Source organism: Clupea harengus, unplaced genomic scaffold (genome assembly GCF_900700415.2).
Source record: "Clupea harengus unplaced genomic scaffold, Ch_v2.0.2, whole genome shotgun sequence".
Taxonomy (NCBI): domain Eukaryota; kingdom Metazoa; phylum Chordata; class Actinopteri; order Clupeiformes; family Clupeidae; genus Clupea; species Clupea harengus.
The window spans coordinates 64002-76743 of NW_024879655.1; the positions used below are offsets into that span (position 1 = coordinate 64002).

General features: G+C 45.0%; 1 protein-coding gene across 1 annotated transcript; it reads right to left on the minus strand.

Moving 5' to 3' along the window:
- Positions 1–366: 366 nt before the first annotated feature.
- LOC122129469 (cullin-associated NEDD8-dissociated protein 1-like) lies at positions 367–11170 on the minus strand (the record flags this gene model as incomplete). Its single annotated transcript, XM_042704383.1, has 6 exons — positions 11090–11170; positions 7427–7570; positions 5523–5677; positions 4535–4658; positions 2919–3175; positions 367–639 (listed from the first exon to the last, which is right to left on the minus strand). Coding segments are annotated over exons 1-6 (1021 nt in total), but the record flags the coding sequence as incomplete, so codon positions are not given.
- Between the last annotated feature and the right edge of the window lie 1572 nt (positions 11171–12742).

Genomic DNA, 12742 nt, shown 5'->3' on the forward strand with positions numbered 1-12742 from the left:
CAGCCTGCAGAAAGAAATGCCATTAGGTCACAGAGGGCTGGAGTAAAGGCCACTGGCGACTTAAGAATGTTTATCCTCGAGTCCTCCCTGCACAGAAACCAAACCGCTCTGTCTGTGTGAGTTGAAGGCCACGTTATCAAACGGCCTTACTGAAAGCCACCACTGACCTCCTGGAGTCTGGATACTTCACTGTTCACGTGCCAGTTTCTGCCTCACTATTAGTTCAACTACGCAATAGGCAGGCTGATACCACATGAAATTCCTTTTTCTTCATTCAATAACTATTCTAGCTAATTAGCTATTACAGGAAGTTTACGAGTCTGTGGTGAGAAAACCCCCTGGATTTAAGCTGAGATGTGGCCCCACCACTGTCCCCGGGTTGGTGATCAGATGGTAGCATATGGCATTGGTGATAGGTAGGGGGTTGTGGTAGAGCATCAGGTTCTGTCCCTGTAATGAAGACATTTGGCCAGCAGGGGCAGTGTGCTGGCAGCGTGGAGGAGGAGAGGAGAGGAGGAGGATGATGGACGTACCTCCTGACGAAGGACTCGAAGGCCTGGATGCAGTACTCCCTCAGCTCGTCATCGTCCACGTTACAGAACTTCACCACCAGAGGGATGATCTTCTCCAGGTACTCACCTGAAAAGAGAAGAACACGTTATCGTGCGAACGCACACACACACACGCGCGCGCACACGCACACGCACACGCGCACACACACACACACAGACAAGCAGGGTGAGAGTGCCAAGGGAGAGGGAACTGTTTAACCTTAAAAGAAGAAGCTCAGCAACTCCAGCTGAATAACAAATGGCTTCAGAGCACAGCTCAATTTAAAAAAGACAGCTTTCTGCTTCATCATGAAAGAGATTTTAAAGATGACAAAAAGCACTTAATTAAAAGCAGCAAAGGGATGAAGAGAGAGAGAGCGAGAGAGGAAGAGAGAGAAAGAGAGAGGAGGGAGATAGTGAGTGAGTGTGAAAAAGACAGTAATCTCACACATCTTAATCGCCGCTGTCTTCGGCGAGCATCAAAAGCGCACAGTAATTGCATGATGATGTGTGTGTGTGTGTGTGTGCCATCTACTCAAACCTACTCCTAGTTTCTTCCTCTAACTGCACAACACTCACTGCCTGGTGCCACAGTGACCCACCAGATGACAAAAAGTGACAGATAATAACAGCATCCTGACACCCCCCACCACACACACCACACACACACACACACACACACACACACACACACACACACAGACCTCCCCTCACTCTTTCTCTTGCTCGCTCACTCACTCAAACAAACACTCGGCACAGTCAACCTCACTTTCACAAAAGGGGGTAATTTAGATTCAGTCTTACGGCTGTGCCGTTTTCGCTTTAAAAGCCCTAAAGGACATACAGTGGTATAGAGACTTAGGAGCAGTTACAACATTTTTAAAGGACATGTTACAACATTTATGGGAAATGAATGAGACAGTCTCTCACTCTCACTCACTCACTCACTCACTCACACACACACACACACACACACACACACACAGACACACACACACACACACACACACACACACACAGACACATCATCCTGTGCAAATCTCACCACCGCATGTAATCAAGGTTCATCATGACCCTCGGCCACCCCAATTTGAACACCGAAATGAAAGGATTCCAGATCGTACCACTCGTACAGCTAATGGGGGTACTGGATGTTAAAGGCCAAACCGTTATCTAAAGAAATACCTCCAAAATGATTGTGGCACCCCCTCTCATCACCGGTATAATGACCCCATCCAGACTTTGAGATAAATTAGATCACGGCAGAGTCATCCAAGTGAGATGACAGACACTTTACAGCCGGGAGATGGTAATTGTGATTCGCTTGCTTTGTATGGTTCGGCACGGCTAGGGGAATTTTCTCGGGGTACCAAGGGGGCAAGCTGCACCCCAATTAGTTGCCGAGACAATTTGCATTTCTCTGAAAGCTCTCTCTGCGCTGCGTACGCGCGTACACACAGACACACACATTCTTCCACTCCCTCAAACTAGAATATAAACAGGACTAAGAGGTGGAACTACAAATTTGAGGCAACCCCCCCCCCCCCCCCCCCCCTGCATATTTCATTGTGACACTGCGCTCAGAGGAGCAGAGCGGGTCATAGATCACCCAGTGTTGTCTTAATCAGTAATCTAAATCCTACTGAGCGCTGCCAGTGTGAGGCAGAGTGGCAGTAGACTGCTCACCCAAGAGCCCGGGAGATGGAGAGGGTGACAGAATGCAAACAGACAGACAGATAGGTAGGCAGTTAACTGCACAGGGCTGGGTGTGGAAGGGGAACCCAACTCATAGAGAAGAGAGAGAAAATGAGAATCAGTGAGATGTGTGGTTAAAGGGGAGAGAGAAAATGAGAATCAGTGAGTGAGTATCAGTGAGATATATGGGTGAGATATGTGGGTTAAGGGGAGAGAGAGAAATGGGAATCAGTGAGAGTGAGAGAGAGTGAGAGAGTGAGATATGTGGGTAAAGGGGAGAGAGAAAATGAGAATCAGTGAGTATCAGTGAGATATATGGGTGAGGTATGTGGGTTAAGGGGAGAGAGAGAAAATGGGAATCAGTGAGAGTGAGAGAGAGTGAGAGAGTGAGATATGTGGGTGAAGTGGAAGCATAGTACAGTGAGAGAAGAGAAGATGGAGACGGGAGTAAAAAGAGAGTGAGCAAGAGTGGAACAGAGAAAGAGGGATAGAGATGAAGAGCGTGAAGAACAGCAGAGGAAGTGACCCACAAAGAGAAGAGGAATGACACACAGAGAAAGAAAGAAAAAGATGAAGACGAAGAACATAAAAGAGGGAGAGAGAGAGAGAATATAACAGAGGCAGTTTAAGAGAGAAGGTGTGTGAAAGCTGTATAGCGGTGTGTTGACCCACCGATCCGGTGTCCGGCCTGGCGGCTGATGGCGGCGATGCACTGGATGTAGGTGCGCGTGGTGGACATGGAGTCGTTGCGCGAGAGCTCGGAGAGCAGGTGCTCGATCAGGTCCACGAACACCAGGTTGCCACAGCTCATCACCAGGTGGCCCAGGGCGATGATGGTGCGCTTGCGCACGGCCAGCCGCGGGCTCGTCAGCTGGGGCAGCAAGCAGCTCAGGATGGACGGGTGGAAGTTCACTAACAGACCACCCTGCCTGTGAGAGGAGAGGGGAGAGAGAGAGAGAAAGAAAGAGGGAATGAGAGGTCATGGCCCAACAACAGTGCTGTGTGTCAGGGCGGTGGTGGTGAAGTCTAGTCTGTCCCACACCAAACTCATCTATTGACCATTATGACTGTATTATTACATGTTGTATGTACAGATATTTTTACATTTTGCATCCATCCATCCATCCATCCATCCATCCGGGCTGTAATGGTACACAAAAGTCACGGTTCGGTTCACATCATGGTTTGGAGATCACTGTTTGGTTCGGTACAACAAGAAAAAAGCAACAAAAAAAACCCAAATGCATAAGGCTAGGTTCCCTTTCATTCAATCTGACTAGCATGGTCTTGTAGCAGCAGCCAGTTTCTCTGTCTTTGTTTCCCAGTGGCTATGTCAGGCTCTGCACGCTGTGCAACATTTCCATGCTATAGTTCACGTCCATGCTTATCCAACTGCACAGCAGTGGCTGACAATCAGGCGGGTTTTCAACAGTTTATCATAGAGGGAACTCTAATGTTTTGATGCTATGTTTGATGTCCTCCTTACGAAACACAGCAGACAGTGTGGCATTTCTACACAGGTATGGGTGTGTGTGAACTGCAGGGGGGGTGGGGAGTCCAGGGCCTCTGGTGTGTTGCGGTGTGTGTGTTATTCTGACAGATTCCGCCACACACCCACGCTTCTCTTAAAAGCCCAGCAGGGAGAGGTCTGGAGGAGCTGCTTGGAATTCAGAATGCCACTCCATGCTGCGTGGATACACACCAACGGGTGGGAACCAGGGAGTGGTCAGTATACACACACACACACACACACCATCCTTTCTCCCACACACACTCACCATGGCATTACCTTTACATTTGAACACTCACAGACATCCATACTTTTCTAACACAAACATACCAGACCTACACACTACGCACACACACAAACACAGAACTCTCACACACCCATACTAAGCCTCTTTTACACACACACACACACACACACACACACACACACACAACAACCTTGAAGGACACAGTAGGGAGACCTACATTTAAATTAGCAGAATTCAGCTTCCTAAAAGTCCATCAAAAACCTCAGTTGCACACAACCCACCCACCCCCCAAAAAAAGTCAGTTGAATGCAGCATTCACCTTCATGCAGTACTTACTGCCTGCAGACACAGGCACTCCCAAGTGCTTTCTTACTGAAATATTACAGATGCTCTAGAACAGAACACAGCCCCACCACACACACACACACACACACAGCCCCACCACACACACACACACACACACACACACACACACACACACACACACACACACACACACACACACACACACACACACACGGGTTGCCATACCTGCTCAGCATGTCTGCCATGATGTCCAGTGCCTCAAGCTGCACAGACACGTCCTCCTGTTTGGCGATGGCACTTGTGAGACGCCCTGTGATCTTTTTACACACACTTGCCGCCAGCGCTGAGCCTGAGGGTGCACACACACACACACACACACACACACACACACACACACACCCCAAAGGGAGTGTGGAAACACAGCAAAAAATAGCTTTAGAGCTGGTAAGGGAGAGAGAATAAAAATATGTATAGGTATATGTGTATGCATGAAAAAAGAGAACACTCAAGCATGACAGGACATGCTTCCATGGTGGACCGTCACACTGCCTCTTTGAGTGTGTGTCTGTTTGTGTCTGTTTGTGTTTGTGTGTGTGTGTCCATCTGAATGAGCCCTCTGTTCTCCCTCTGCCAGCCATCAGACAGCGAGAGGGAGCGCCTGGACAGACTTTAGAGCCATTGTGAGCGGCCGAGCATCACCCTCTACAGCACTTGGCTGACACACAGCGCCACTCAAGAGCCGCCCTTCACACACACACACACACACACACACAACTCCCCGATAGCCCCTTCAAACATGAAAGCCTGCTCTTGCAGAAAAAGGTGAACTATGACTTTTGCTCACCATCTTGGTGAAATATCTAGGGCAGGGTTGTGGAGAAGAGAGGTGTCTAGTGCATTTCCTGTATGAATGGGGCGCATCTAATTTAACACCTCTGTCTTTACTGTTAGCGCTAAATATATTTCTCAGCTTAGCTAGGTGTTCTGTAGCGTTGGTAGTGACACAGGGGGTTATTATATATATATATATATATATATACACGCAAACTGGGGAGTCATTATATTATATCACATTCACATATCATTAGATTATCACATATATCACATTGTTTTTATAACTAATGCTTTTCTTCATACAGCAGGGAGAGAGATGGGATGTGGGGTGTGGACAGGTCACAGGTCATGACATGGCCTGAGGCGGAGGAATCCTCACCACTGGAGGCGGGGGGCAGTTCCCCGATGACGGTCTTCAGGCCGATGCTGGAGATGTCTCGGAGCTGCTCCTTGTCTGACAGCATGTTGGTGCACAGCGTGTCCACGATGGTCTCCACCTGGTACTCCTTCACCTTACTGACCAGGGGTCCCAGGCTGCCGGTCACAAAAAACACACACACAGTCAGTCAGTCAGTACTATTCTCCGGAACCTCCGCTTCCATTAACACCACCAATCCCTGACACAGAGGTCATGTTTGAACACAAACACACACAACCAAAAACCATGTGCTCTGGGGCAACTCCTCTATAAAACTGGATATGACTGAACGGCATCTCGGCGCACTAAATCCTCCCTCTGTTTAAAAGAAGGGAAGGCTCCTGTGCACAGACTGCTTGACAGAAAAATAAGAGAGCAGGCCTCTCTACAAACAACCCGGCTGAAACTGATGTGACTTTTTAAGAGCACACTGCATCATTTTGATCGCTCCTCGGCGCGCTCCTTCACAGGCCAACTGGAAGCTCTGGGCGTGGCATTTAAGAAAGCCACAGTCATTGCTCTCCATAAACGACAACATCCAATCCATCAAACCCAGAAGCACCAGAGGGAAAAGTCCTTTTGCTCAGCCTGGGCACTGGATTAGACAGGACTTCTGTAACAGTGACACACAAATGGACAACCTGAGACCTACCCAGGTCAACATGGTCAAGCCACAGGTGAATGATAAAACTGTACTAGACTTATATCACAGAATGAATCATCAAAAGGTGAAATAAGAGGCCTGTCTTTGGTGTTAACTGCTTAATATAAACCAACTCGTTACATTCACTGACTGCTTAATATAAACCATCTCGTTACATTCACCGACTGCTTAATATAAACCATTGCGTTACATTCACCGACTGCTTAATATAAACCATCTTGTTACATTCACCGACTGCTCACGTGGACACCAGACAAAGCCTACGTGCTTTAGGAGGGGTGGGGGTCGAGATGTGTGGTTGTGTGGTCTTTTAATAACCGATAAAGTTAGAGGAACCTGCCGGAATCTTCACTGCCACTGGGCTGAAAACTTTTGTGTGACCTTTTACAAAAAGCAAAAGAAAGCTTCGGGCTCCAACTTTTTGGCCCCACAAACTGCATATAAGCAGACCAACCCGCAGTAGAGGAGGATCCGTCTCATTGATTTCCCATCACAGATACCGGCAGAAAGAGAAAAAAAAAATCAATACTGCAGTTTACTTGACCAAGGTTTGCACATAAGCAATGCAATAAATCCTACCCCAGTTAAGCTGTGCGTTGTTTTAATAAACCAAAAACAAACAAAAATCAATTCGCCAACAAAGATAAAAATCAAGAACATCCCCAGGTATCAGATCAGGGCATGTAAGCACTCAATCCATGCAAACATTGGCCAAATTACTTCATTGTCCTATACAGCACCTCTGCAGTGAGATAGAGGGGATACTGTGGCAATTCCCCATTGAAGGAGCTGATCAGCGGGGCCTATGGGATATGTAGTCTCAGAGTAATGGAATGGACTGGTATAGACCTGCCCTGAGGTGCATGAAGTGCTAGAGCCTTTTAAAAGCCCTAAGGTCACAGTCATGTGAAACAGGTTGTTTGGGCATAAGACCTGCAGGTCACAGGACGCTTGCCTTTCATCAGTGACCACATTCAGAACATTTCAGTTTTTTCTTCTTCTTCATTTTACAACCTTCTCTTCAAAGGTCATGCACTGGATTTGTGTCCACTGCACCTCTCACAAACTGCTTTGTCATTCAGAGGGGTAGAAACAGGAAAGTATTGTTCATGACAGCATAAATTGATGGGACAATTGCATCTCATATTGGCAATGCAATCTGATAAGTTTCGAATGAGTTTCAGCCCCGTTCGGCACTCACCATTTGACGGCCAGGTTCTGCACTTCTCCATTCTTGTCCTCCAGCAGCTTAAGGATCATCTTGACCACCTTGCGTTCGCTGTCGTCGTCCAGCTTGATCGAGTCCTTCTGCAGCTCCGACATCAAGTCATTAGTGGCCATGAACCTGGAGGAGACCCACAAAGGAAACATTTGGTTTAGTCTAAAAAGAAAGCAACCTGTTTCCAGGATAGTACTTCTTTCTTTACAGGTTGCTTGGTTAAAATTGATTCCATCAATGTTAGCCATTTGTAATTCCATGTGGGCAGGTTGGCAGCTAGTTCTCCAGTTTTTTAACCATGGAATATATCGTTTTATCGAGTTTATACCACCTGTCACAGTGAGAGAACACTTTTATTTTGTTAATTCAATGTCTGTCTAAACAGTAGTAAACTAAACACTAGTAGAAATGTCCACGGGCAGTTTAGTCAAAAGTAGCTTTATTGTCAATTTCTTCACATGTCAAGACATACAGTTTACCATTTACTATCGCTGTTATAGTTACTATTTCACAGATGACATTTTTTACCTAGATCTGCTTCATATGGTGCGTTGATTTACAAAAATACAGTCACACTATGGCAAGCACTGAGCGATTACTGAGCCAAATCACAAAAGGGATAGTATCTTTGATGTCATTTGAAGGTGGACCTGATGCCGTTCAACTTTAAATTAGCTCGGTGTGGCAGAAAGTGGCAATGGCAAAAAAAGGACCATGGCCGGGGCCGCTAACCTACACACCCGGCGCACTCACTGCACTGCCAACTAGTGCACATATGCACCACTTCTTCACCACACAGTAAAGAAGGCTTCAGACAGCACAGGCAGCCAGAGGGAGTCAGTGAGTGAGGAGAATGGTGGACATCATAACCTTGCCTGACTCAATATACTACTAATGCACATAGATCACGCCTCTTCAAGGATCCTAGTTTTGTCCTCAGTAACCCTCACCTCTTCTACTGCCAATGCAACTAATGCCAATGCAACTAATGCCAATACCAATGCAAAGGACAATGTTTCCAGAGGGTGGGTCGGACAGCATAGAGATCGTGAGGTTAATGTGTGGGAGTCAGTCTGTCAAACTGGAGAACTGGTCAACATAACCTCACTGTGGTGCAGGCTGGCTGTACTACCGTGCAAATATTCAAGGATTCCACTGTAGTCTACGAATACCAGTGAATATCAATGGCAATGCAAACAAGGCGGATGCCACCTGAGGGTGCTTCGGTTAAGGAGCGTGAGCCAACATGTGGAATACAATCAGTCGGGAGAACTGTGGCCATCATAACCTTGCCTGTCAGGATGTGTGGTGCAGGCTGACTTGACATAATCCATTTTCGACAGGCACGAGATTAAACACCAGCTGAGCTTCAAAAAACAACAAACCACCCTCCTGTCTTGTGGGTGCAAGAACTTCAAAAGGATGGCGTATGAGAATTTAATCTATCACCCCCCAGTGCTCCTTGAGCATACTTTTGGCAGAAACTTACACAAAATCAAACATTCTCACTTTTTAGCTAAACGCCGTGGCTTCGGCAAAACTCTGTAAGCCAAGGCATCTTTGATGCAAGTGCTGGCTCATGGCTAATGCATAATGCATGGTGGATCTCTCTCTCTCTCACACACACACACACACACACACACACACACTCTCTGAGTTGGTGTGTGGGCAAATCGGTCCCAGAAGGAAATATGCTATGCTCTCGGAGGAAAAATGTCTGCTGTCTAACACACATACTTCTGTGATGAGGGTCGTTAGACAGGGATGAGGCAGGCCACCACAGAAGAGATGAATCAGAGTTAATAACATTATTTAAGCTGCCCCAGATCAGACCCTGCACACTTGACACAGACTGAGTGGGACGAGAGTGGGAGAAGAACGGAAACGGCACTCGAGACAGAGCTATCTAACATCAGTAGTTATTAAATGGCATGGTCACACATCACCATTATTCCTCGACATGCGGCCACTAGGAGACACGTATGTGCCACATTTAATCACAGCATATACGCACACAGGTCAGGGCAGTGACAGGTTATTTACTGGGCCAGGCAAAAGGGGCCTACATTCAAACGGGAGAATATCATTGCTGATGGTAATGGACTGTGAGATTTCAGATAGGTGCAGAGGGCTCATCAAATAGCCTGGCAGCTGGAGGTATTACCACAACCCTCTGCTGTCATCTCTGAGAAACATGGTATGTTATACTGATGAGTGGCACTGCAATAGCTAGCAATGGGGGGAAATGGTCTTTTTTGCATCAAACACCTGCAACTAAGCATCAGCATCACCAGCATCAGCCGTAGTAGCATCACTTAGGGCTCCATTAGTCTGACAATGCTGTGTGTACACAAACTGATTTGGTTACAGTGTGCATTAGTGCAGCCTCTTTAAAAAATAATTTAAAAAAATGCGGTTCTGTCATATTACACAGTTAACAAAGTGTCAGTGAAAATAGTTCATGAAACTTCCCAACATACACATTCATATCTAGCTAGTTAGTCTAGATGGCTGAATGACTGACGAATGATCATTTGTATACACACAGCTCATACACACTCTTAACCCTTAACCTGAACAAAGTGTTCAACACATTTTGATTACGTAGGGTATGTGCATGGATTCTATTCATTCAAGACCAAATACAAAGGTTTGTCAGAGAAGGAAGACAGCATCTCCAACTGCTGATATTTGCTGTGGGTCAGACGACTGTAACGTTACTAGCGGACCAATGAAGCTAGTAACTTTAAGCTAACAAGCTAACTTCTTAAATGAAGCCTAAGTGGTTCACTTAAATGTGTATTACATTATGTTACACATCTTCATAAGGGCTCCACACATCATTTAAATATATATATATATATATATATATTGTCAGTCAGACCTATACGCGTCATAGTCTTATAGCATATGTTACATGACTACTCAACAGTTGTCAAACTTTGACGTTCATACACAAGGCAAGATAGCTAACGTTAGCTAGCCTTGGCAACTAATCCAAACTTGGAAGACCACCTTAGCTAGCTAGCTAAATGGCTAGCAAGTTGGTTAGTTAGCTTTACCAACCGTTAGCTAAAATTGGTGTGATTACTTCTACAACAAACTCAATTCAGTGATTCTTAGCTGTGTCTAATGCCTTCAGAGTGTATATCCAAGGATCCTTCACGATCACAATGAACAATGTTCTAGCACTTTCGTTGCGGCTCAACACTGCATTAGTTGTGACTTGCAGCTGGCTAGCACGCTAGCACGCTAGCTTTACAGCCAGCCAGCGAATGCTAAACTGGAGTGAGTGTCGTTGACAGCCTAACCATGACTAAGAAGATGACAAGGGTTTTTCATTTTGCTAAGATAACAATAAACAACAATTACCCCATAGCGTGCACTGTCAACATAGCAGTAGCTACGTGACAATATGTCTCAAATTATTATGTTTCTTACGTTAATGTCACTATTGACTAGCCAGCTAACATTAGCTAGCTAAACAAAACAGCGAGTGGTTTGCGGCCTAACTAACTTATGCGGCGTTCCCACCATAACGTGAGATCACATGTTTATTTTACATAGTTTTAAAAACATATACACTGAATTAAAGCATGCATATCTCTATGCATTTCTTTATCATTGTCTGAGGGTAAATCTTACCTGAAATCCTTATCGCTAGATGTCATTTTTTCCAGAAGATTAGAGATATGGTATGAGGCGCTCGCCATGTTTGCAGTCTGTTGGAATGAATAGCTTGCTAGCAACCACTTGTGAGTATCGCGGGCCAGAATTAACTGTCTACTCGTTTCACTGTTGTGGACGTCAAATACTACAGATTCTCCAAAATGACGTTCCTTATGTTGGAGGCGAAGTGGTGATCAGCAGCTAGAAAGTGTACAATTGAATCTCATCCCGCGGAGTTTGGATGTGTTTGAATGGAGATCCTACTTCGCTCTGCAGAGGGAGGAGCTGCTAGACCAGACGCTGTTGTCGAGTTCAAAGTTGAACGTGGTTTTTTTTTTAGAGGCGGGTCTAAGACCAAATATGACAAATGAATGGTTGCATCGCTTGTCGATCAAATGTAGTCTGAAAAACAGGCTGTATCTCTACCCGTTTTCAAACCCTCATCTCAGTGTACCACTGACAAAGGTTGATTATTTATGGCAGGCTAGTTTGCAAACTATATTCGTTTGAAATATAATAAAATAAGTAAATAGGAACAAATGTGTAATTTAAAATACAGAAGTGAGCCTTAAAACATCAAGTAAAGCATAGTCAAGTCTAGCCTATACTCAGTCCTGCTGTAGGCCATGTCATGACTTAACTTTTAAGCCTGAATATAGTTGTAAACCTGTGTGAACCATGGGTAAGATTCACCTGCAAAGATTTTTTAAATACATATCATGTAGCCCATTTGCACGGAGTAAAACATGTATTAATGGTGACATTAACTACCTGAATATATTTTAATGTGGAGATTAGACAGAGTGTGACTAGATATCCCTGGACCTGACAGTGCACAGTGCTGAAGGGTGAGAACCTGTCTTGGCCAGGCCAAGCTTTGTCTTGTGTGATGCCTTAATGTTTATTCATTTATCAGATACTTTTTAAAGCAACTTACAGATATAGGCCTACAGTTTTACCATCAGTGTGTGTAAACACTGGTTATTAAATCCAGAATATCAGTGCTTTGAGTACTTTACTCTACCAGTTGAGCTACAGGGACAGTTAAGCATAGATGGGGATAGTTTGGAGCACTTTATGATTAGGATACAGCACACGTTCCCCTCATCTAGATTCATTTGCCACTGAAATCAAATATTGCACGGTTTGATGCTCCACATCCCTTTTTCCGGAGGCGGCGGCAGACAGCAGGTCAAACACAATTAACATTACAATTAAAGTTCAGAATAAAATTAGAGACATAGCACTCTGTGGCAGACTACCTCTTCACAATTAATATTCATTTAATTGTCTGTCTATCTACGTATCTGTCTGTCCGTCCATCTGTCCGTCTGTCCATCTCTATCTATCTGCCGATCTATCAATCTATCTCTCTATCTATCTATCTATCTATCTATCTATAAATAGTTCTGTAGCCTATATGTCTTTAAAATAATCTGAATGTGCATTACATAAGTAGTAACAGGTGATTAGATATATTTAAAGGAAAATATTTGGTGACATCATTATGTAAGCTGTTACATTTTTTTGTAATCTGGAGAAAGCCTTAAACACAGTGTACAGGTGATAAAAGAGATGTGCTTGAAAAACTAGTTTGTTTTAGACCAGCATCTGGACTCAAATGAATTA